Source organism: Schistocerca gregaria, chromosome 4 (assembly GCF_023897955.1).
Source record: "Schistocerca gregaria isolate iqSchGreg1 chromosome 4, iqSchGreg1.2, whole genome shotgun sequence".
Lineage (NCBI taxonomy): Eukaryota > Metazoa > Arthropoda > Insecta > Orthoptera > Acrididae > Schistocerca > Schistocerca gregaria.
This window is the reverse complement of record NC_064923.1, coordinates 372,906,638-372,933,647: the sequence shown is the minus strand read 5'-3', so window position 1 is coordinate 372,933,647 and position 27,010 is coordinate 372,906,638. Positions and strand designations below refer to the sequence as shown.

General features: G+C 42.6%; 1 protein-coding gene across 2 annotated transcripts in view; it reads right to left on the bottom strand.

Annotated features, from left to right (window-relative positions):
* LOC126266833 (uncharacterized) overlaps positions 1–27,010 on the bottom strand; it is a 60,348-nt gene that overhangs the window by 9,783 nt on the left and 23,555 nt on the right. For both annotated transcript variants that reach the window (XM_049971393.1, XM_049971394.1), the window contains exons 2-3: positions 24,412–24,593; positions 8,840–9,532 (exon numbers count right to left, since the gene is read on the bottom strand). In XM_049971393.1, the coding sequence (XP_049827350.1) occupies positions 8,840–9,532; positions 24,412–24,499 (781 nt within the window). In that variant the 5' untranslated portion in view covers positions 24,500–24,593. The remainder of the gene's footprint in view (positions 1–8,839; positions 9,533–24,411; positions 24,594–27,010) is intronic.

The following is a 27,010-nucleotide window of genomic DNA, read 5'->3' as shown; positions in this document are numbered from 1 at the left end:
TTAAGTCCCATAGTGCTCAGAGCCATTTGAACTATTTGTAAAGGCTGCCAGCCATACCTCAGCATCAAGTGTTTCTTCCTGGGAGACACAGACCCGGTCAAGGGGACTTTCTGAATGCCCAGTTACATATGTGTATTCCTCTCTGTTGCCATAGATACTCCGCCATGTGTCGACAAGGCGAAGGTCTTGCACCAGGTGTTGCAGTTCACTGCATGTGTTAAAGTGGAATCCCGTGGTGACAGGACACAATTGATTCGCACCCTACGATGATTGATCGTAGCGTCCTTCCAATAAGGACGCGACCTCCTTCACATAAAATCTCAAACGGTCTCACCTCTTGTTTGTACCAGAGAGGGCTTACAAATGCACAAACCTGACTCCCTGATACGCAAGAGCAAGTCCTCATCCTGACGATAGGTAGCTCATATCGTCGACTGCGACGCTTTCGTTCACAAGAGCTGCCTTACCACTGCCATTAATCGTGCTAGGCGCCTTATAAACGTCGTATCCATAAACAGACAGCAACTCGTCGATGTGCACTTCCTGGAGGAGTGCGACGTCGAGATCTGCAGCAAGCAAGAAGTCACGAAACATCTGCACCTTCACCTCAGAACTGATGGCATTGAGATTGATGGTGCCAATCCGGTAGGCCTGGCGTTGGAAGGTGGTATTGTAGGCACCTGTTGGGAGAGATGGAGATGTAAGACCGGAATAAGGCACCACTGTCAACAGCGGGTCCCCTCTTATGACATCTGGCATTTAACTGTCTTGACGTGAAGCAATTGCAACCTCTGTAACTATTGCAATAGACATCACGATCGCGACATCGTCGACCCATGAGGGCAGGCTTGTGTTGCAGTCATCCCTCGGAATTAATGAGGCTACCAAAGGTTGCAGTACGTCCTTGACAAGATTAGATACTGAATCCATCTGATGCCCTTCATCCGAAAACATAGCACCGTGAGAGGTCTCATTTGAATCCGCTGATGATGAAATCATATCAGGAGAACCAACAATCCTATTTTTCTGTTGGGGACGGTCGTCACCGTCGAGATCGTCGTCTTCTGTTGACTTCGTCCTGCAGGTATCAGACGGAGCCTGTCGACGTTTCTACCGTCGATTAGGAGCCCGTTGTTTGCGGACGCGAGTGCCGGTATCAAACAACGACTGGGGGTCGTTGCCATCAGGGACAAAAGCATCGGTTCTCACCACCAAATCTGCCAACCTCTTCTGCGGAGCCATTCTCTCCTCTCATTGCGAAGCTGATGCTGAGGCTTGCTCTAGCAGTGCAGAAATACCTTCTGTAGTAACCTGCCGCTGCGTTGGAGGCTGCTCGGTGTCGACTCAAGGCGACGCCTCTGTCGACGGTCGATGATCAAACGGAACAGTTTGGAGGGCCCCTAAGTATGCCAATGGGAGCATGGATAGATCGGGCGACGTCTTCTCCTTCCCCGTCGGCAGTTGCGTGATGCGACGTTGGATACAGATTGATCTGAGATGTCTCACTTGCCAGCATCCCGAACAGATCTTTGGCTGTACGTCGTAAATTACGATGGCATGGCATCCGCCGACAGTAAAAAGGGTACGTCTTAAAGTGTGCTCATTTCTCCGCCATATGGCTTATAAGTTATAAAAGTGCCGTAGCGTCTCAACGTTGCCATCACCATCTCTGCTGGCACCTCAAAAGACATTTCGAACACGCGGACCGTCCTCTGGCCCAGACCTGCATGTTCCACTTTCACAGGGCCAATGTGTCCATCCGAATGCCTGAACTGAAGATCACTTGTCCTTTTGACAGCCGTGTCGTCCACCAGTTTCTCGTAAATCACGCTGCTCACGATAGAAAGGTGAATCCCTATTATATCGTGGTAATCGATGTGAACGTCATATCGCAAAAATTGTTCAGTTTCTAATGCTTTCGGTCGTGAGCACTCGTTCGTAAAACTGAAGTGTCGACTTTCGTTGTGAATACGCCACGGTGCGTCGAAGGAAGTAAGCTGCACGGAGCCGGCTGCAAACAACACTGTGCGCGCTAACGCGGAAGGGACGTAAACAGGACGTTCGAGCTTTGCCCTGCCAAAAGCAAACTGTCTTCAGTTGAGTGCCATTCACACGACGGCGGCATTCACCAAGGCGGTCGTGTATAATTACGGTGAGGATAAACAGCAGCAAAGGCTTCAAGGGGATTTTTGGACAGCACTGCAGAATTCTGCGCGCGTACCTGTCCAAGATCCAGCCTTGTTGGGTGGAATGTGTGAGATTTCCAATTAGTCACCAGATTTAGTCACTGTTTTTCGTCAGGGATTAACATGTTTTTCGACTGACTTTCTGATTGACGTTAGTGTTAGCAGCTACACTGCTAATAAATTACTACCACTAACTATAATTTCTGGCATTTGTGTTTGTAAACCATGTCTCGTGTTCGTACCATATCTCATTTGACATCTTATTTTTACTGTACTACCACCTCGTTGTGTTAATTTCAATTACTGGTGTCACTGAGTTTCCGCCTTGCCTGCGCGTGAGTGGCAGCAGTGGCGCCTATCGATATAAGCCCTGGCGTATTATCTTTGCTGACTACTATTACTTCCCGGATGTCGTATGTTCAGAGTTAGTTCGAATCTGCTAGTGAGTTGGTAGGCGCTAGCAGTGCAGTTCGAACCTGGCAGTATTTGACTTAGGACGCGGCAAAAGTTGAGTCGGGGCGCGGCTGCAGTGAGGTCCGGACAGCCATGACTCGCCGGACGGTTGCCCATAACATTTCACTTGAGCGCGGACCACCTTGGTTGGTCGCCGGTCGGTCGTCTTGTGACTTGTATGTTGGCCGGCGATCGCTTATGGGTTGCCTCCGTGTACCGACTCGTGATTCGTCCTTGGGATTAAACAGTCACTTCCGTTAGTATTACCTAGTCCTTCTTGCAAGTGTTCGTGAAACTGTGTGTAGCTTGTGATGTCGAGTGCGTGGTTGGCTGGGCCCGCTGGCGGTCTCTACGCAGTGTCGGAGTGTGTGGCTGTTCTCATCGCTACGACGTCCGTGGCTCACCGACCCAGGACACGAAAGTTGGGTTTGGATTTAATTTACAGCAAGTGTAGACTGCTCACGTTGTGCCAATTGGTTCCCCTTGTTGGCTATTGGGACATTCCCGCAAGCAACAAAGTGTGTATTCGAACTGGCGAAGGTTTAGCTACCATCCGGTGGAGTCTAAATGTATTTTTTTATTTGCAATTGAAGTGCACCAGCGGAATTTTCTGCCTTGTGACCTTTAACGTTCCGGTTACCTGCCCTGGCCGTTGACGTAAATTTAGGCAGTGTCCTGTGGTGTCACAGCCAGACACCACACTTGCTAGATGGTAGCCTTTAAATCGGCCGCGGTCCGGTAGTATACGTCGGACCCGCGTGTCGCCACTATCAGTGATTGCAGACCGAGCACCGCTACAAGGCAGGTCTAGAGAGACTTCCTAGCACTCGCCCCAGTTGTACAGCCGACTTTGCTAGCGATGGTTCACTGACAAATTACGCTCTCATTTGCCGAGACGACAGTTAGTATAGCCTTCAGCTACGTTATTTGCTACGACCTAGCAAAGCGCCATGATCAGTGTCTATTGATATTGTAAATCATGTACAATCAAGAGCGACGTTCGTCATTAATGGATTAAAGTTAAGTATTCCACCAGCTACGTCCGTTTTTCTCAATTCTAATTCCCTTGCCATGTTCCAGACCTCACGCCAGCCTGCGTGAGCTAAAACGCGTGCATTTCGGCCTCCTTTACTAACACGGTTGGCTCTCCTGCCAACCACAACATGTCCTTTTCTCACCGTGTTGTCGCTCTCCAGCATGGTGTGTAGTTCGACAGCTTAATGTATGCTTCGTTGTGGGCTTCCATGCCTTTTACGTTTTGCATTGAACTCCCGGTTGTGTGCTGGTCGTGTGGAGCGCAAGTTACCTTATCGGTGGGTCGGTTGACTGTCTGTTATTAAAAAGTATTTTAGTTGTGTTTAAGTCATGGGCCTTCAGCCGTTTTAAAATTGAAGTTCCTTGTTTGTCAAGTGTTAGATTCTTTGGGGCCTTCAGCCTACTTTAAGATAAGGCTTTGTTGTTTAAATTTACTTTACCTTGAGTTTTAAGTTATGGGGCCTCCAGCCGTTTTTAAATTAAGGTTGTTGCTTTTCAAGTGTTAGATCTTGGGCCTTCAGCCAAATTGTAGAACTTACATAATGTGAGGCCTTCTGCCATCTAAATATTCTCTTTGCCGTCTAAATTTTGAGATAATGGCTTTTAGCCGTTTTTTAAAGAATTAAAGTGGTTGTGTCCTTAAAGCATAAGATAGTGTGGCGTATTGAGCGAATAAGTTCAAGAATTTGTACTGTAATCTTTGGTCAAATAAATAAAGTTGTATGTGTTCGAGTGTAACTGACAGCCGCTCATATTGGCCCCTTTTTACAATTCCAACTACCTGTCCTGTGCTACGGGTTTAGCAGGGCGTCTCAATTATTCTACATTTTCTCATCATTTATGCTTATGACTGATGTTTTTAGTGAATAAATTAACATGTTTAAACGAAATATTGCTTCTGTTAGACGCCTTCTCTCCAATTTAATAATTCTGAGTTTAAATCCCTACTTTGAAATATATTGCTAGGGCCATTAAAATCCGCGTAATCCGCTTAAGATGTGCTCATTAAATTCATATCGTAGATCTTGAAGGCGTGGCATAGCCACAGTTTTCTGGGCTAGGGGGACTTGCCAAGTGTGGGGTTTTGCATTATTAGTGCGTGCCAACTCACCTTTAAACAGTCGGATGAAGGAGTGAATCACGGCACATTGTATTCCCTCTTGCTAGAGGGGCGTTTCAATTGGTCAGGGAGAGGTCATCGATAGTCAGAGCCGCCACGCTGGAGCTGCGATGATCTGTAGCGCAGATGTTTTCACTGTACACAAAGCCAACGAGGGAAGACAACAACTAGTTAACAACTGAGGCGGAGTCAGCTGGAGAAGACGGAGCTGCAAGTTTGCGTAACCAGCAGGTGGGGCCAGCCTGATTGAGTCTGGGCCTGACCTAGCATTAGACAGGGATTCCTTTCGCTAGAGAGCAGACGATGCCTGGTGTGTAGGCTCGAGGGAAGGTCGTGCTGACAAGATGCAAGCAGATACCAGCTGTATTGTCTGATGGGTGTACAAGAAGAGCGTTGTGCCCGTTGTGCTCGGCGGAAAACTTCTGTTATTCAGACGCCTGTGTGCCAGCTTAATCTGTGCTAGTTATTACCTTGCCATAGCAGTAGGGCACCTGCAAGACCTACCGGTGTTATCTGTATAAATTTTAGTATACGAAGATTCTGTGTGAATTAAAACTTATGGGTATACCTTGTTTTATTGTCTATTGTATTTAAGGGATTTACCTCAGGACTTCTAACTGCTGGCCTTCTTGGATTACTGGTCTGATTTGTTTAGTGGCCAGCTTTGTGTAGCCTCCTTCCGCGTGCTTTACTTAAATATTTAGCATTATCTCTTGTCAATTAGTTGTACTTATATTAGTTTTGCGACTTAGATGTGTCGGCCATAGTTGGTTTATTTTTGGATTTTGGTACTGCTATTTTAATATTTTTGTCATCTCTTACAGCAAGTATAGCTTTTAGGCCTTTGCTTGCCTATTTCTTTGTGCCCTCCTTGTCATTGTAAAGCTAAATTTATTTTGAAGGGCAGGAGTTTCACCGTTTGCATGTTGTATTAGGTCCGAAGTTAATGTATATATATTGATTGAGCACTGGTCGTTTTCCTTATATTTCAATTTGACTTGTTCACTTTGGTTTACCTAATTATTAGCGACCTGCCCGGCTTCGCTCGGAAAGCACTAAGTATCTTCGGGTAACGGTAACTTTTTTTACAGGGCGCTTCGTAGAGTTGTAACTGAAAATCGTAGAACAACGGTATGTAACAGAATATCATCACTTCCTTATAAAATAAACGATTTAAGCAAGCACACGCCGTTTGATAGCGTAAGGCACCGCCTAAAAGCGTGAGAGACTACCCAACTGCAGCCCGTACGAGCCATGCATCAAAATTCCTACAGTATGTCTTCACACACAGATGGGAAAACGAGACGGGGGACTGTAATTCGTGTAGTTTGGCCAATTTGCAAACAACATTAATAATTTCATACATATACCTTCTGCTGAAATGAATCAGTGTATCTATTAGTGCAAACCTTACCAAAAACCCTGCCGTAGTTCCTAGGATTACCCTACATATATAGGTAGAAAAAGTCGATGGGTAACTCTAATTTATAACTTGTATAGAAAGAGAACCAATGTGCAGGTGAAGACGCACTTTTGTTCATTACCACCCGCTGCCGCTCACTCACGGTTGTGGTGGTAGATAGCCTTTTGTAACCTGCTTTTACTAAGCCAGTTTGGTCACAGTGGGTGTTTATTGTGTTTATGAACAGCGTCTAAAGTAACATTATTAATAATTACAATAATTATTAATAATTAAAAACAGATATTCATAGAATTATGTAGTTAAATATTTTTAAAAGTTACACCTCAAATCTTTAACAATTTTTAATTTTTTTTTTAGAATTTTCTAACATATTCTGAAATTTTCTCTCAGAGATAACTCTAAAACACTAAAAAAAATTTAGATTTACATTCTTCTCACGAAATTTCTTCAGTTTCCGAAATCTAATATATCCAAATGTTATAGAATCTAAGAAGATGAAAGACCACAAGAATTTGCCGAAAACTTTTTAACTTATAAGCGAACTATATCAGGATATCGTAAAAAATTATACCAATTAAGAATGGTTATGTGAGCGAATTATTCTAGTTACGCCAAACGAATTTTTTCATGACATCAACAAGACCGTCGAAGAGATAATTCTGGGAGCAGAGGAAATTTACAATTCGATCGATAGTATGTCTAATGAAATTTTCGTACTGAATTTTTAAATTCGTTCAGCCTTCCAGGAATGCTGTTACACTGCCTCAGATTGAAGGCAAATTCCCCAGAAATTTAATTGCGAAATATGAATTCACCAAAAATGTATAATAGTACAAGACGCTGCATCAAACGACTGCGTAGTAACATAATCGAAGCCAGTATAATGACTGGGAAGAAAAGGGCTGACAGTATTTATATCACAAACACCTTTCATATCAACTGGATTGCCCTTCTGTTTCAGGCGATTCCAAATTCCAATAAAGTTGGCTTACGGTATGACCATCAACAAAGCACATGACCAAACGTTCCATATTGTCGTGTTCATATATGCGAATCGTCCTTTGCATATGGTCAATTGACCGTCGCGCGCTCACAAGTTGGATGTCCTCAAACCTTATTCATTTATATTCAGAACAATAAAGCTGCAAATTCAGGGTGAATATTAAGAATATAAATTGCAGGGACGGATTCCTGACTGGGAATGGAGATCCTATGAACACGTGTTCGGAAATACATTGTTACCACTGTAGATGGAGCTGAGGAACGACAATTCCTCTTACCATGTGCCGTGTGTTCCTCGTGTGTTGCAGGCTGTGTGATTGACGTACGGTACTTAAGCAGTAGAATGTTCAGGTATTCATGTCGGGAAAAAGCCGAGATGACGTTCGTGTACTGCCAAGAAGATGACCGAGAGGCAACTCAGCTATACGAAAACATTCGCCCTGACAGATACCAACCACGTCACACAACATTTCAGGCCCTTTTTGGGCTGTATGTGTAATCATGGGTCCTTTCAGACAGAGGAACGTGCAGGGAGACGGCGGACTGTGCGTACACCAGATTTGGAGGACCTTGTTCTACAGGACACTGAGACGAAAACTAGTACAAGCTCCAGGAAAATGGCCTGCCAACAAAGCCAAGGAACGATTATGTATATCCTGTGTGAAAGCCGCTACTATTCCTGTCACCTGCAGCCCATGGAGGGCGTCGAACATTTGTTGTGACATGGACGCCATGCAGTGCCTTATTGTGTTCCAGGACGATTATTTTGTCGTTGCACCCACATCGTCCATTTCGGGACACGTATGCATAAGATCTTTTTTCCTCAGTTTCCAGTCACAAATCAGTCCCTGCATTTATATATATATATATATTATTTCTTATTAAATTAAGTGACCTTGAATCTGACGTGTTTTATTTAAATACAATAATAATTACGAGTGGATCAGTGTCTTTCAATAGGATGTTAGTTCGGTGAATCTCTTTAGCCAATTATCCAACCAGAAAAAGCCGACCTACCGTTTAAAATGGAAACTGAAACACGTTTCGTTTCTGGCGAATATGCTAGGTTAAACCTATTAAAAAAGATAAATTAAAAAAAAGGCATGAAATCGGAATCTCGTTTGTATTCTGGCAGTGTCAATATCACTGAGAGGTGAATGCTCTACAGTGAATAACCTACGGTCAAAGTGGGATTCGATCCCATGACCTTTCGGTTTTCAGGCACGCACTTTACTGATGGTCTACCAGGCTCGATTAGGAGCCTCCATGTTGCCTGGAGTTGTGGAAAACGTACCGCTAGATGACAAAGCCATCGTTTCCACAACAGTAGTTCAGCAAGTTACCAAGAAATAATTATGAATTCACGAATATTTCTCGCGAATCAGACTATTAGTCAAACTGGGTCAAAGACCCTACAGTGCTCTCTGAGATTAGCCCAAACCTATCGAAAGTGAGCAGGGAACTTCAATTTATGTATACAGAGATGTTACTAATAAAAGATTTTTTGTAAAGTACTTATGACGACAAAACCCAGAGCTACTTCCCACTGCCAACGGTTCCTGCGCCACACAGTAAAGAAAAAAAACAAGAACGTGCTGTGTTGTGCAGAGTGCATAGTACCTTTGCGCGGGTGCCAGGCCCCTGCGCTGGCCAGCTTGAAGCTGAGGGAGTTGGCGAAGTCGCAGAGCCAGATGCGGTCGCGGTCTTCCTCGTCGAAGAAGCGCACTGTGAGGCACCAGTGCTTGAGCAGCTGGGAGCTGACGCAGTGCAGGATCATAGGAAGGCTGATAGACGCGGCTGCGCCCGCCACGCCCATGCCGCACAGCGCGTGCGTGTACAGCTGCACCTTGGCCCAGCGGCGGCGGAACGGGCGTTGCGGGTCGCCCGCGGCTGCCTGCGGCGCCACAGCGAGGGCATCAGGACACAGCACTTGAGTGGCTTCGGAGGCACCTGGACAAGGCTCTATGGCAGCATCCGAAGCACTTGGACAAGGCTCTACGGCCGCATCCGAGGCACCTGGACACGGCTCTCTGGTGGCATCCGAGGGATCTGGACGCAGCCCTACAGCAGCTTCCGAGGCACGTGGACAAGGCTGTGTGGGGGCATTCAAGACACTTGGACACAGCTCTACAGTGGCATCTGGGGCACTTGGACAAGGCTGTACGGCCGCATCCGAGGCACTTGGACGCAGCTCTCTGGTGGCATCTGAGGCACCTGAACGCAGCTCTACTGCAGCTTCCGGATCACGTGGACAGGGCTGTACGGTGGCATTTGAGGTACTTTGACACCGCTCTACAGCGGCATCTGAGGCACCTGGACAAAGCAAAGAACACAAGGAAAGGATTGGAGGCTTGTCATGCTTCAGAATCGTCTCTCACCCAGTTGAGCAGGCAGCTTCAGGGTTGTAGAAAACGGAATCAGTGGCGGCACAAAGGTCATTAGAGCTGTCCAAAGAGTGGTTCGCTTGAGTACATGCGAGTCTATCCTGGGCAAGTGTCTTTATCCCTTCTTAGCTGCTGCAACCTATATCCGTTAGTCTTCGCAGATGACTGCAAGAGCTATTGTGGAATACGTTGTAACGTATCATTTCTTGGCCGCCCATGTGTGCTACGATTTATACTCACCTCGGTCAGTTTCCAGCTGGAGGGGGAAGGGGGTTTCTGTTAGGCCTGAAGATGATGGGCAGGATTTTGCATAATACTTCTAAATGTGTGGTGCTCAGAGCCGTCTAGGCGAATTTGAAGGACGAGTAATTTGGCCATGATGGCTGGTGTTTCTAACACACTGCAGAATGAGTTCTTTTTGGACCTCTCTGGAAGATGCACCTTACAGAAGCGCCAATGAAAATGCATACATTCGCTACTAGTTCTAATCAGCTGGAAATGTTAAATGATGTCGTGAATTTATGTGGAGCTCACGAGGAGATAGCTGGCAGCCTTTGTGAAGTTGAGATGAGAAACCGTGTGCTCCCCCGGGATGGTGTTTGTGTTTTATAATGGTTATCATTTCGGAGGTGTGGAGTTAGTGATCCTTCATGATAAACGAGGTTACTTCTTCAGTACAGAAAGCACGTTCCGGTGCTTGGGAGAGGAATTCTATGCAGGTATTTTATGAAGATAGAATTGGACAAAAAAGACAGGGCTATCTAGCGTCTTTTCATACTGACTTTGCACTGCATTCCTGCTTCGTCATTGTGGTGATTATCTGCGGAAGATTCTAGTAGCCACTTTGAGGCAGTGTGTAGAACTGTTGGCAAAGAACATGTCCTAGTCCAATGGTCGGATAACGGAATGTTAGCTGAAAGTAGTCAGGCAGTTACGGGGGTTTGACTATTGACAATGGAGGAATGAGAAGTTGAACCCTGTCTTCCGTATCAAAGTGGGGCTACCGACCCTTACTTTGATATGGTAGTCTAACACAGCAGAGAATTAATCCTGGCCTGCCAATAAATTCTTCCAGTCAAATACATGGACCATTACGTCGCGTAATTTGTCTCGCTCCCGCACATCGCTGGAGAGTATGTGGATTCTGGACGTGGCCACGAGTGTACAGTTTTTACCCCCACACTTGCATTCTTTACTCCTCGATTCCCAAGATACTTCCTATCAACCGGGCCCTCTTTTAGTTAAGATGTGCTATAAATTACTTTGCTCACCAATTAAATTGAGTTCCTCTTTTTTAGATATCTGATCTATGCACATAAAAGTTGCCGTGATGTGGCTGCGCCAGGTAAGAACGACTTTGCTCCAGACTGAGTTAACCCTGCTGTCGTAGTGAGCTGCGACCGAATGTGGAGGCCGCTGTGGTTCAGCAATATGGAAATCCCGAGTCGTAAGGGGAGAGTGTGCCACTGTGTGCTTGATGAAGCAAGGCAAGATGACCCAGGAACTGACGAGAAGAACACGGAAAGAGCCATAACCAAGTTTCCCAGAAACTTCACTCCCTGGAAGGGGCGTCAAAATAAGCGAGCACGTGTCTCGGCTTAACAGGAGATACTCGACCAAATAACGGTCAAAATTTCCGAGGTGATCTGTGTGTCTTTTCGCACAAGATAAGTTTAACTGAAGCGGTGGCACAGGGGCTAGCGTCGCAGTTTCACAGGTTTGCATCCCGTATTCGAAACCCTATTACTGTCTTTATTTTTGTTTTTGATTTACCTACCAATGTCCGCGGAAGATTACTACACGAATGTTTTCCAATATCTGTTGAAATAACGTTCTCCTTATTCGTCTACTAATTATCTGTCTGGGGAATGAATTTAAAAAAAAGTTTATGGTGAAATTCCTGTAGTGTATATTGATTCATAAGCAAATTGCAAATACCATTTTTCGGAAAAATATGCGTTATGCATGGTTCGCCGTGAAATTATTGCCAATGCGTTAAGTCTTCAGCAGTTTTAACGACATTTCTTTCCCAAGTGACATTCTTACAAAGAAATGTCAATGTGGCAAATCTGCCTTCGCGCGATGCTCATGGTGTTCGGAATTTCATGTTTCGAATGTTTCTACGATCGGTATCATTAAAGGCTATAAATCACCCTAAAGAGTAAACATAAGAGTAATATATAAGATTTTGTATAGGAACTGATATATAAATGAAATATAAGAGAGCATTAGGGTTGTAAACCCTGGTTTTGGTATTGACCGTACACATATGTGTAATAAATGTCTGACGCTTAGTGTGAAATCCAGTTGCAATTTTACGGTTAATATAACGCCCTTGCATCCCGTAATTTGATAAGAAATTTTTTTAAATAATCTTCTACGAACAGGGGAGATAAATTAAATTTAATTTTAAAAAGTCGGGTTTAGAATACGGGACGCAAAAGCGTGGAACGGCGACGCTAGTCACTGCGCCACTGCTTCGGCCCAACCTACTGGGTGCTAAAAGGCATATAATTATGGCGAAAGCTTTGGCAGTCGTGTTTTCAGAAACTATCGAGTATCTACTGATAAGTCAAGACAAGTATTCGCTTGTTTTGGCTCCTCTCCCACTGAGCGAAGTTACTGGGAAATCGGGTTACGGCACTTACGGTGTTTTCCTTGGGAGTATGTAAAAACTGAAACCCGATAAATGTACTGAAAACACTAAAACTGGTTACAGAAATACTATGAAAAATCCAACTACTTCCCTGGATACACAACTGTGAGACGACCTGACTAATATTATCACCATGTGTATAAAATTATTGTTAACAAGGTTATTATTTAGGAAGTAAAATAACTGATGATGGTCGAAGTAGAGAGGATATAAAATGTAGACTGGCAATGGCAAGGAAAGCGTTTCTGAAGAAGAGAAATTTGTTAACATCAGGTATAGATTTAAGTGTCAGGAAGTCATTTCTAAAAGTATTTGTATGAAGTGTAGACATGTGTGGAAGTGAATCACGGACAATAAATAGTTTGGACAAGAAGAGAATAGAAGCTTTCGAAATGTGGTGCTACAGAATAATGCTGAAGATTGGGTGGGTAGATCACGTAACTAATGAGGAGGTATTGAATAGAATTGGGGAGAAGAGAAGTTTGTGGTACAACTTGACCAGAAGAAGGGATCGGTTGGTAGGACATGTTCTGAGGCATCAAGGGATCACCAATTTCGTATTGGAGGGCAGCGTGGAGGGTAAAAATCGTAGAGGGAGACCAAGAGATGACTACACTAAGCAGATTCAGAAGGATGTAGGTTGCAGTAGGTACTGGGAGATGAAGAAGCTTGAACAGGATAGGGTAGCATGGAGAGCTGCATCAAACCAGTCTCAGGACTGAAGACGACAACAACAACAACAACAACAAGGTTATTAATATTGACGCTCGAAATTGTTTATAAAAACAGCACCCGATGTTGCAAACACGCAATATGGGAATGTGACACACCATCCGGTAGAGTTTGATGTTAGCTAGGAAATGATCATGTTTCTATTAATGTGGAACAAATAAACAAATAGTCATCAATCATATAGTGAATAAATTGAATAAACATACCAAAACAAATATTTCCCCACATGTATACAAATGATTATCTTCAGCAAGATACTGTTGTTCCATTAGCCTATCGATCAATATATTTGTTTATTGGGACTTTGGTAACTTAATACATGTAAAATTGTCATTTGACTAACGATGGAATTCAGTGCCAAGGTGAATACAATTGCCATGCTCACATCTTTCCAGCAATTCTGTTTTTGCGGCTTATGATTCAATAAATCTAACTAAAATTTCTTTGTTTAACTCTGAATAATGTGATCTGAGGCTGCTAATGAAGCAAGAGTATTGGTGTATAGATTTGTTTTTGGAGGGGGCCCCCTTAAGAAAAACACATTTTCATCGTTTTTTCTATTTCCCCGACATGTTTCTTCAAGATAGTATTTATAAATTTAAATAACAGAAAGACTTTTGTATATATACTTTGTTGCCAAATGCTGTGGCTTTTGTTTCACATTTTGTCATCTGCACCCATACAGATCTTAATGAAGAAAAATTATTTACTTCAAAGTTTTCGATTGGGAAAGTTACGGTGAGTAAGCACCCACACCCACACCCACCCACCCACCCACACACACACACACACACACACACACACACACACACACACACACACACACACACACTTCCACAAAGAATTAGTTGATGTCAGGTCAAACTATAATATTTCTAGCAGTAAAATTTCGAAGTAAAACAGAAAATTCACCAACTACTTTTAGTGTCTCATTTTGTAAAAGATTTCCCTAAGCACTGCTTCTTTTGTTTCAACTGCTTTTCACTGTTCTTGTTTCACTTTTGTCGATGTCCACCTTATAACCTCTTTTCATTCTATTCAACAGATCTTTCAAGTCATTTGGCTCCTATGGCAGAATTACACGCCATTCGGAAAACGTCAGAGATTTCTCTCTGAACTTTAATTACCTATCCACACCTTTTCTTGGTTTACTTCTTAGCTTGCTCAATGCCCAGATGTAATAACGTTGTGGGTAGGCTATAACCCCGTCTCACACCCTTCTCAAATTTTACTTCGCTTTCATGCCCTTGTATTGTTATAACAGTAATCTGGCGCTGTACATGCTGGAGACATCCTGGAAGGTCATTCACTCCAGTCTGTCCCCTAAAACATTTGTTTCTTTTTGTCAATGTCTCGTCCACTAACTGCTATTAAGAGTGCTTGTTGAGCAACATCAGCTCTGGGTGGTTTTCGTATTAAGAAGCATCCAGGCAGTTTTTACACGTCTGTTTGTTTACCTTCCTACCCTGCCCTAAATATAGAAACCTATCCCCTGGGTCTGGGACTTCACTGATGATTTCTATTTTTTTTTTCTTTTCGCCATGGTGATTTGTGAATTATTTTAGTCTTGCGGTAAGTGATTTTCAAACCATCTCTTAAGATCTTCCATTCGTTGTTGATGTATATCGGTACTGAACGTGAGCAACACAACGACATCAGCAAAATACGGTTTTTTCAGATATTTATTAATACGTATTCATTCCCCTTTTTCTCAGTTTGGGGCTCTGAAAATGTACACTAAAGCTGCTAGTAATAGTTTTACCTGTGGGGAGCCCTTGCAGGATTTAAGTTATAGACGTATATGTCGTATTCTTCAGTGTCATAACATAGGTTAAATTAACGCCTTTCTCCTCAAGGGTAGTCAGTAGCGCCTTTGTTGGAACTCAGTGTAAAACTTTCTCAGAACATATTTAACTCAGAGAAAGCGGCAAAACCTACTCACAGTTCCGATCCATATTTCATTAACGACATGATAATGTTTTATTTACTTTTAACACCAGCTTGATCCTTAGTCTGATTACAAAACTTTTTTTTTACTGATTATTTTTAGTGAACGTCTTCCAAATTACAGAGAGGAAGTTGACAGGTCTACAGTATTTATGTCTTCTTTCCCTTTTGTTGCTGCAGTTCAGAACCCGTATCATAATTTTCATTTTTGCAGTAAAACAGTACCCCTGTAGAAGACAATAATTCTGTTTGGTAGCCACGAGACTTGAATTCATAGAGACTATAGCTATCACATTCGAAATGACTCCCTCCACACCCCACTCTCCTTCCATTTTAATTTTCTCTTTCTCTATAGTTTTAAGTAGGATATGAAATGTCTCTTGCAGCGGTCTCTCCGCGATATTTTCAGAAATTTTATAAATTATATAACCCAGTACATATCTCTTCTTATCTTACCGATTATCAATGAAAAGTAGTTTCAAGCCCAATTATTCCTTGGAGCGTCCATTTACTCCATGGAATAGCTTCTCTGCTATCTATGTTTTTCTCTTATAAAAAGAATGAAGGAATTCTTGCCGATTAGTCGTGAAAGAAGGAGGATGTATGTGTATGTATTGTGGAGCTAGTCGCCATCTTGATGAGATTCTGTCTGAGAAGGAATTTAATACATGAACTAAACTTAAGTAAGTGTGTTCGCGTATTATTTAGCTGATTATTATTGACAGTGTCTGCTTACTACGCTGTGTTGCACGGGATCAGTGGGGAACATTTGATTTACACTAGACGAACCTGCCGTTTTGTATGCTCAAGATATCCAGTTACTTCAAATAAATAGGCTAACACGGTCTTACCAGCAGATCTCCGGTCTTCCCCATGTGATCACCGAAAGTTAATAATTATTACAAATGTTTTCAGGAGATCGACTGACAATTTTCGTCGCACCGAGACTTCGAAATAGCTTCACTGCCTTATGGAATTTAAGTTAAGCTCAATTTAATCAGGATAGAACAGTATTGAACTGTGTGAATGTGATAAGCCTGCTTTGTGAATGGAAATTCCCTTAACATACACATGTTTTTACTATCCTGATCAGTGAAGCTAAATCAGGCCGGTGTGAGAGAAGTTTTTAAATTTTAGATTCCACAAAAAAATATTAAAGATAGCTTACCTTTTTCGAAAGGCAACTAAGACAAATCATAGCTCAATTTGAATTTTTACTATCACTGTGATATGAATATCAAAATTAACCTTGCTTTTGGCAACAAATTTAGTATCATGCTTTCAGTAACATAATATTTTGTTTAAATGAGCAAATTAATATTTGAAAATACATTTTCTTTCAATCATTTTGGTTAAATATCGACCAAAAATTATTGTTATATATCAATAACACAGTGATGTCTTAAATTTCACCTTGTAAGGTTGGCCAGTTCCCTGTTCACGTTTCATACCAGTCAAACGTCGTTCAACCGCGGGTGTAAATAGCAAAAAAATGGGAGATTATGAGTGATTACACAAACGGTCACAATACGAAAACCATTGTCAACAACTTTGCTACACTTGCAGTTCCTCCGAGCTATAGTTCGGACGGTTAGCTCCGTCCGCTGTCCTCAGCATCGTTCTCAGGCAAACATAGATACAGTTGGGTTTTAACTGCAATATGGAGTGCGATTACACTGAACAGCAATACAGCTAGTGCAGCGATATTATCAGACCTTATTGTCATCCATAAATTTAATCATGATGGAAGCTCTGATAGACAATCACGCTCCGAAAACCCTTTATACCGACTGACGTGGCGCTTTTCCTCGTCGCTAAAGTACGTAATTATTGCAAAGGGTCATGGCGTCACCCAAAAAAAACGCATACAACGACAATCGACTACTGAGTACAGCTATTTTTTCTAGCGAAAAGATTTTTAGATATGTAGTGAAGGAGTGTAAAATAGGTTATGCGTCATGGGCCTTAAATACACAAACTATCCAATATGAATTATTAGCATAACTTGCACTGTATGAGCTTGCAATTGCTAGACTCATAATGTTTGCTACATTACATTGTTATATTGGATATAAGCACTAGCTCATACTTATCGGAACTCTGTGTTCTCTACTGAAAGAAAATTTTAACGTGGATAACTACAAAAATTGGTTCAAATTTGCAACTATACTCCTCATACCCACTGTCTAATCCGAAATACACTCCTGGAAATTGAAATAAGAACACCGTGAATTCATTGTCCCAGGAAGGGGAAACTTTATTGACACATTCCTGGGGTCAGATACATCACATGATCACACTGACAGAACCACAGGCACATAGACACAGGCAACAGAGCATGCACAATGTCGGCACTAGTACAGTGTATATCCACCTTTCGCAGCAATGCAGGCTGCTATTCTCCCATGGAGACGATCGTAGAGATGCTGGATGTAGTCCTGTGGAACGGCTTGCCATGCCATTTCCACCTGGCGCCGCACTTGGACCAGCGTTCGTGCTGGGCGTGCAGACCGCGTGAGACGACGCTTCATCCAGTCCCAAACATGCTCAAAGGGGGACAGATCCGGAGATCTTGCTGGCCAGGGTAGTTGGCTTACACTTTCTAGAGCACGTTGGGTGGCACGGCATACATGCGGACGTGCATTGTCCGGTTGGAACAGCAAGTTCCCTTGCCTGTCTAGGAATGGTAGAACGATGGGTTCGATGACGGTTTGGATGTACCGTGCACTATTCAGTGTCTCCTCGACGATCACCAGAGGTGTATGGCCAGTGTAGGAGATCGCTCCCCACACCATGATGCCGGGTGTTGGCCCTGTGTGCCTCAGTCGTATGCAGTCACGATTGTGGCGCTCACCTGCACGGCGCCAAACACGCATACGACCATCATTGGCACCAAGGCAGAAGCGACTCTCATCGCTGAAGACGACACGTCTCCATTCGTCCCTCCATTCACGCCTGTCGCGACACCATTGGAGGCGGGCTGCACGATGTTGGGGCGTGAGCGGAAGACGGCCTAACGGTGTGCCCAGCTTCATGGAGACGGTTGCGAATGGTCCTCGCCGATACCCCAGGAGCAACAATGTCCCTAATTTGCTGGGAAGTGGCGGTGCGGTCCCCTACGGCACTTCGTAGGATCCTACGGTCTTGGCGTGCATCCGTGCGTCGCTGCGGTCCGGTCCCAGGTCGACGGGCACGTGCACCTTCCTCCGACCACTGGCGACAACATCGATGTACTGCGGAGACCTCACGCCCCCAGTGTTGAGCAATTCGGCGGTACGTCCACCCGGCCTCCCGCATGCCCACTATACGCCCTCGCTCAAAGTCCGTCAACTGCACATACGGTTCACGTCCCCGCTGTCGCGGCATGCTACCAGTATTTAAGACTGCGATGGAGCTCCGCATGTCACGGCAAACTGGCTGACACTGACGGCGGCGGTGCACAAATGCTGCGCAGCTAGCGCCATTCGACGGCTAACACCGCGGTTCATGGTGTGTCCGCTGTGCCGTGCGTGTGATCATTGCTTGTACAGCCCTCTCGCAGTGTCCGGAGCAAGTATGGTGGATCTGACACACCGGTGTCAATGTGTTCTTTTTTCCATTTCCAGGAGTGTAGATCACTGTTGATTAGGATGCCCAGTTTTACGTCTCGGTTACTTACTGCAGCACGACGATTGGAGTGTTTCTGGAATTATGACCGTATTTAAAATTATACGAAAATGAGAGGGACTTGCAACCAAGCGACTGGGTGATTATGGACCAAGTAAGATACTTGCTGGAATTCAAGAGCTAATATCAAGATGAAGTAATGTAAGATGGGTAGGTAACATTAGAGAACACGAAGGAACAATATGGATGCAAACAACTGAAAATCGCAATGCTTGGAAAAGTCTTCAGCAGGTTCTTGTCCAGTAGTGAAAGTCAAATGACTGTATATATTGTAAGCAGTTCATCGATGCTAGCGACTAACAGTGACATGACATTTGCGCTGTGGTACCAAACGGTCAACAATATTAAGAAATGGAAAGTACTAGCAGTGACCTCTCCCATCAACAATCAAGATGATTATATGTCGACAGGCACAAATGCCTTCACGGCTCAGTGACAAAGGGGGTATGCCTGTGGTTTGCCACTCTAACACATAAAAAATTCAGCGTAAGCTCAAACTTTGGTTGCTAAGTATTAATCATAGTCGAAACAAGGCCCCTGGAGTAAACGACATTCCCTCAGAATTATAGAGAACCTCGGGAGAACCACAAATGAGAGAACTATTCCACCTGGTGTACAAGATATATGAGACATGCGAAATACTCTTAGACTTCAAGAAGAATGAAATAATTCAAAAAAGAGAAATGCTGACAATTTAATAAGTCATCTACTTAGTAAGCCGTGTAATTAATAAGTAACCTATATCACAACAAACTCACTCAATTGCTTGCAAAATACTAATACAAATTATATACAGCAGAATGCAAAAACTGGTAGAGGCCGACCCAGGGAAGATCGGTTTGCTTTCCTAAGAAATACAGGATCTCCTCAGGCAATACTGGCCCGCCGACTTATAGTAGAAGACAGAGAAACTTACATTTGTAACATTTGTAGATTTAGAGAAATCTGTAGACAAAGTTGACAGGCATGTTGTTGTTGTTGTGGTCTTCAGTCCTGAGACTGGTTTGATGCAGCTCTCCATGCTACCCTATCCTGTGCAAGCTTCTTCATCTCCCAGTACCTACTGCAACCTACATCCTTCTGAATCTGCTTAGTGTAGTCATCTCTTGGTCTCCCTCTACGATTTTTACCCTCCACGCTGCCCTCCAATACGAAATTGGTGATCCCTTGATGCCTCAGAACATGTCCTACCAACCGATCCCTTCTTCTGGTCAAGTTGTACCACAAACTTCTCTTCTCCCCAATTCTATTCAATACCTCCTCATTAGTTACGTGATCTACCCACCCAATCTTCAGCATTATTCTGTAGCACCACATTTCGAAAGCTTCTATTCTCTTCTTGTCCAAACTATTTATTGTCCGTGATTCACTTCCACACATGTCTACACTTCATACAAATACTTTTAGAAATGACTTCCTGACACTTAAATCTATACCTGATGTTAACAAATTTCTCTTCTTCAGAAACGCTTTCCTTGCCATTGCCAGTCTACATTTTATATCCTCTCTACTTCGACCATAATCAGTTATTTTGCTCCCCAAATAGCAAAACTCCTTTACTACTTTAAGTGTCTCACTTCCTAATCTAATTCCCTTAGCATCACCCGACATAATTCGACTACATTCCATTATATTCATTTTGCTTTTGTTGATGATCATCTTATATCCTCCTTTCGAGACACTACCCATTCCGTTCAACAGCTCTTCCAAGTCCTTTGCTGTCTCTGACGGAATTACGATGTCATCGGCAAATCTCAAAGTATTTATTTCTTCTCCATGGATTTTAATTCTTACTCCGAATTTTTCTTTTGTTTCCTTCACTGCTTCCTCAATATACAGATTGAATAACATCGAGGAGAGACTACAGCCCTGCCTCACTCCCTTCCCAACCACTGCTTCCATTTCATGTCCCTCGACACTTATAACTGCCATCTGGTTTCAGTACAAATTGTAAATAGCCATTCACTACCTGTATTTTACCCCTGCTACCTTCAGAATTTGAAAGAGAGCCAGTCAACATTGTCAAAAGCAATTTCTAAGTCTACAAATGCTAGAAACATAGGTTTGCCCTTCCTTAATCTATTTTCTAAGATAAGTCGTAGGGTCAGTATTGCCTCACGTGTTCCAACATTTCTACGGAATCCAAACTGATCTTCCCCGAGGTCCGCATCTACCAGTTTTTCCATTCGTCTGTAAAGAATTCGCGTTAGTATTTTGTAGCTGTGACTTATTAAACTGATAGTTCGGTAATTTTCACATCTGTCAACACCTGCATTCTTTTGGATTGGAATTATTATATTCTTCTTGAAGTCAGAGGATATTTCGCTTGTCTCATACATCTTGCTCACCAGATGGTAGAGTTTTGTCAGGACTGGCTCTCCCAAGGCCGCCAGTAGTTCCAATGGAATGTTGTCTACTCTGGGGGCCTTGTTTCGACTCACGTATTTCACTGATCTGTCAAACTCTTCACGCAGTATCGTATCTCCCATTTCATCTTCATCTACATCCTCTTCGATTTCCATAATATTGTCCTCAAGTACATCGCCCTTGTATAGACCCTCTATATACTCCTTCCACCTTTCTGCTTTCCCTTCTTTGCTTACAACTGGGTTTCCATCTGAGCTCTTGATGTTCATACAAGTGGTCCTCTTTTCTCCAAAGGTCTCTTTAATTTTCCTGTAGGCAGTATCTATCTTACTCCTAGTGAGATAAGCCTCTACATCCTTACATTTGTCCTCTAGCCATCCCTGCTTAGCCATTTTGCACTTCCTGTCGATCTCATTTTTGAAACGTCTGTATTCCTTTTTGCCTGCTTCATTTACTGCATTTTTATATTTTCTCCTTTCATCAATCAAATTCAATATTTCTTCTGTTACCCAAGGATTTCAACTAGCCCTCGTCTTTTTACCTACTTGATCGTCTGCTGCCTTCACTACTTCATCCCTCAAAGCTACCCATTCTTCTTCTATTGCATTTCTTTCCCCCATTCCTGTCTCTTGCTCCCTTATGCTCTTATTGAAACTCTGTACAACCTGTGGTTCTTTTAGTTTATACCGGTCCCATCTCCTTAAATTCCCACCTTTTTGCAATTTCTTCAGTTTTACTCTACAGGTCATAACCAATAGATTGTGGTCAGAGTCCACATCTGCCCCTGGAAATTTAAAACCTGTTTCCAAAATCTCTGTCTTACCATTAGATAATTTATCTGAAACCTGTTAGTATATCTAGGCTTCTTCCATCTATACAGCCTTCTTTTATGATTCTTGAACCAAGTGTTAGCTATGATTAAGTTGTGCTCTGTGCATAATTCTACCAGGCGGCTTCCTCTTTCATTTCTTAGCCCCAATCCATATTCTCCTACTACGTTTCCTTCTCTCTCTTTTCCTACTCTCGAATTCCAGTCATCCATAACTATAATATTTTTTGTTCGCCCTTCACTATCTGAATAATTTCTTTTGTTTGATCATACATTTCTTTAATTTCTTCGTCATCTGCAGAGCTAGTTGGCATATAAACTTGTACTACTGTAGTAGGTGTGGGCTTCGTATCTATCTTGGCCACAATAATGCGTTCACTATGTTGTTTGTAGTAGCTTACCCACATTCCTATTTTCCTATTCATTATTAAACCTACTCCTGCAATACCCCCATTTGATTTTGTGTTTATAACCCTTTAGTCACCAGACCAGAAATCTTGTTCCTCCTGCCACCAAACTTCACTAATTTCCAATATATCTAACTTTAACCTAACCATTTCCCTTTTTAAATTTTCTAACCGACCTACCCGATTAAGGGATCTGACATTCCACGCTCCGATCCGTAGAACGCCAGTTTTCTTTCTCCTGATAACGACATCCTCTTGAGTAGTCCCCGCCCGGAGATCCGAATGTGGGACTGTTTTACCTCCGGAATATTTTACCCTAGAGGACGCCATCATCATTTAATCATACAGTAAAGCTGCATGCCCTCGGGAAAAATTATGGCTGTAGTTTCCCCTTGCTTTCGGCCGTTCGCAGTACCAGCACAGCAAGGCTGGTTTGGTTATTGTTACAAGGCCAGATCAGTCAATCATCCAGACTGTTGCCCCTGCAACTACTGAAAAGGCTGCTGCCCGTTTTCAGGAACCACACGTTTGTCTGGCCTCTCAACAGATACCTCTCCGTTGTGGTTGCACCTACGGTTATGAATGGAGAGGGGAAATATACAGGGAGCAGAGATGAAAATCACAGGGAGTCAAGTCTGGGATGTGTGGTGGATGATCAAACGCTGCAGCACAGTCCTCATTGCTCCTGCAGTGTGTGACCGAGAATTGAAGGAGGAATTGCGTGACAGTTACGTTGTGTGGGCTGCATGAAACCAGGAGAAATCTTTCAAGGCCACTCATTGTGTACTCGGAACTGAAAAGAGCGACGTGATGCAATCGATGGGTATACTAGTGACAATGTACAATACAGCTTTGCAAAGCTTCATCGAATTTTTACTCTGGTTACCATTTGCGTAATCGATCGGACATTACTTTCCAAATAGCCCTTGTATATCTCACAAAGTGAAGCAGTATAAGAAGAGAATGACTCAGGGCTTCATCCCATCTCGTCCATATTATTCAGTCCGTAGATTGAGCGAGTAGTAACGGTGCCCAAGAAAAAAATTTGAGAGGGATATGAAGTTCAGTGAGAAGAAATAAAAAGATTGGATTTGGTGATGATACTATGACACTGTAATTCTGTCAGAGACAGCAATGGACATAGAAGAGCAGTTGAATGGAATGGACAGTGTCTTAAAAAGAAGTTATAAGATGAGCATCAATAGAAGTGAAGGCAGGTAATGGAATGCAGTGGAATTATAAGGAGACATTGAAGGAATTAGACTAGGAAAATGGATACAAGAAGCAGATGACTTCTGATACCAGGGAAGCAAAATAATAGATGATGGGGGAAGTAGAGAGGATATAAAATTCAGAATAGCAATGGTAAAAATAGTTTTCCTGCAAAAGAGGACTTTTTTGACATCTAACATAAATGTGTTAGGAAGTATTTTGTGAGGGTATTTTTCTAGAGTGTAGCCATGTATGAAAGCTAAACGTGGACGATAAACAAATGACCCAATAATGGGGGAGTGCTACAGAAGAACGATGAAGATCAGATGGATGGATCGAGTAATGCGAAGGTACTGAATGGAATTGGAAGGGGAATGAGGGAGAAATTATGGCACAACTTCACTAAACAAGTGATAGGTTAACAGGACACATTCTGAGGCATTAAAGAATCGTTATTTTGATAGCATAGAGATATGGGGGAGTGTGGTAAAAATGTGAAAGCAGATGCAGAATTTACTGCAATAAGAAAGTCCAAATGGGTGTAGGTTGCAGTAGTTATTCAGAAATGAAGAGAAGCCTGGAGAGCTGCATCCAAACAATCCTTGGACTGAAGACCATAACAACGGAATTGTTATTTTGAGCTTACTGGATAAAATATTGTTAATGGTGTTGAATCGCTTTTGAAAAACGGAAGTATTTGTTATCACACTCAACATTAACTGCTTCGGGATATTGTTATTTTTATGATTTTTCCTTAATTTACGGAAAATAATAGAAAAACCCAAACTATTTACAGAAAAACCATGTAAACTTGGTTCTAATATTACTGAAAGCAAGTTATTATAAAATACTGGACCAACCACTAGAAAAAATTACTCCATTTAATAAAAGTATGAAGCAAGGCAATAAATTTCCAGTGTTAGTAGTTAAAATTATGCAGCAGCTAACTTCACAGCTGTAACCGTGAAGTGTCACTTTTCAGACAGGCTTACTGGCATTTTCCTTGTCTTCCACCCTCACTTCTTCTACTGTGTCTGCTACTTCCGCCTTCTGAGCTGGACGACCTTGACTGCTGCCCATTCGCCCAGGCAGAGGTTATTTCCGAGACGCTTTCGTGCTACTCTCTCCCCGCTGCATAGAGACGTCTTTCGAACTTCCACTGCTGGAGGCAGCACTGCCAATCAAAAGGAAAATTTTGTTAAGCTTCACGTAAGTCAGAGGAAAATATATATTTCTTTGAATAGCAGTTGGTTTTTAAAGGAAGAAGTGCGAGATACATCCAAGTGAAAAACTGAATGAAAACTTCAAACTGCCTTTTTTCCAGCAGGTTTTCAATTATGTCGAGAGTGAATCTACACTCAGTAAGCCTTGACTACTAATAGCAGGCAAAAATTAATTAGACAATGACCTATATTAGAACATGGAAATTTACAGCAATCGATAATTGAAAATAGTAGCTGTGGTAAGACTAAATTTCAGCGACGTACATTGTTGGGTGAAAAAATTGTAGGACGACCTATCAGTAAAGAAAAATTTTTTAAAAAAAGTATGCTGAACAAACTGATTTGACACACACAAGTAATTGAAGATTTAGATTAGTACTTCGTGCCAGCCGCGCGGGATTAGCCGAGCGGTCTCAGGCGCTGCAGTCATGGACTGTGTGTATGGTCCTGGCGGAGGTTCGAGTCCTCCCTCGGACATGGGTGTGTGTGTTTGTCCTTCGGATAATTTAGGTTAAGCAGTGTGTAAGCGTAAAATCTTTATAAATAAAAATGTAAATGCATGTTTGTTCGAAATCTTTTACCTCCGAAAGTTCTTGACAGATGGCTTTGAAATTTTGATACAACTTTGCGTTCGAATACTTAAGTGTTTTATATACCTACTGGAACACCATCTGATATATAGGGAAACGTTGGTTTGTTCAAAATCGTTAATCTCCGAAAGTTCTTGACTGAATGCTTTGGAAGTTTGAAACAGCGTTGAATTCTAATGTGGACTTGTTTTTAGGTACATAATTATTTAATATCATATATTTTAATACATATGATATATGAAGGTGATCTGTAATAAATGCAGTCTGTAATTAAGGTTATCTGTGATAAACGTTTGGACACATAATGACTATATAGTTTTTAATACATGAATGTATATACGTGTAGAATATAAACTAGAGGAACGTTGTTAGCGAAGAGGGAAGTTATTTTTATGGTTTATAGGTTTAGGATTAGAATACTGCATCAGAATCTGAATTTGTAATAAAAATAAACAAGACACAACGTCAGAGACACAGAGATAGAGAGAGAGAGGGAGGGAGAGGGGGGAGGGGAAGAGAAGAGCAGGTGAACAGAGGGGTAAGAGTAGGAGGAAGTCGACCTACAATAAGATTACGACGTATATCCAATTCCCATAGGCTACATACTAGAAACGCGTGATTTCTATTTTCTTTCTTTTCAATTTAAGCAGACTGAACAACAGAGAAACGTAGCGGATGCAGCTAGAAGGGAATGAAAAACTGTCACAAACTGTTGGTCCACTGGAGATCCACAATAAATTTCGTGTTCTAGAGGCACATCTTGAGGTGCTTTTCCTCAAAGATTTTATGTGGTTTCACAAGGGACATTACATGTAAGTAAGTTAACTAATGGAGGTCATAGTTTGCGGTAGGTCGATCCGCCACAAGCGATGGAGAGTGAATCTTTGACACTACTAGCGACTCACGTTGTCGAAACGTCTGAAAAATCATTATCATTATGCAAACGTCAGTCGAAGATCCCATGACGAACAGCAACAGGCAATACGTCTTCAAGTGGCCACAGAAAGCCTCAGCAGTTTTGTATTATCACGTTCCTAGAAGAAATCGAGCTTCTCTAAAAGAATCAGAGCTGATACTACAAAAACCACTCGGAAACGTAAGGCGCTTCACTCACACACATTATCCTACAAACGGTAGATACAGTTGAACTGATAGATTCCGCTTTCATAGTTTCCGAAAGGCGTGCCATACTTACCACCATAAGGAGTATCTCCGAGCGTATGTGATTTGGAGGATGAATATTTAGCTAATAGTTAAAAAGAAACGAAAGAAACTAGGGATGTGCTCCAAGGAAGCATAGTGGGACAGCTGATTGATCAATACACATATTTGTCGGAGTGTTTGCTGATAAAGCAGTTGTTTACAATGAAGTATCGTTGTTGGTCGATTGTAGGCAAACGCCGAAAGAAAAGGGATAGGAAGACTACGCTTTAAAGTCCCGTCGACGACGAGGTCTTTAGAGCTCGGATGGGAAAGGACGTCGGCAATACCCTTTTCGGAAGAACAGATCTGCTATTTGACCTAAACATAATAATGAAGTCACTGGAAACATATATCTGGATGGCCCGACAGATGTTTGAAACGCTTTTCTCAAAGATACGAGTGTGTTGTGCCATTCATTGTGCCATATCGCTCGATGAACGTCGAATGACTTCCACAAAATTTCCACTCTGTGTAATGAAAAGAAGTTCAATTTAGTTATGGAAGACAAGGCCTACGTAGAGATAAACAACATGACGGTATCCGATTAAAAGAGTGATGGGGAGCATATCACATGG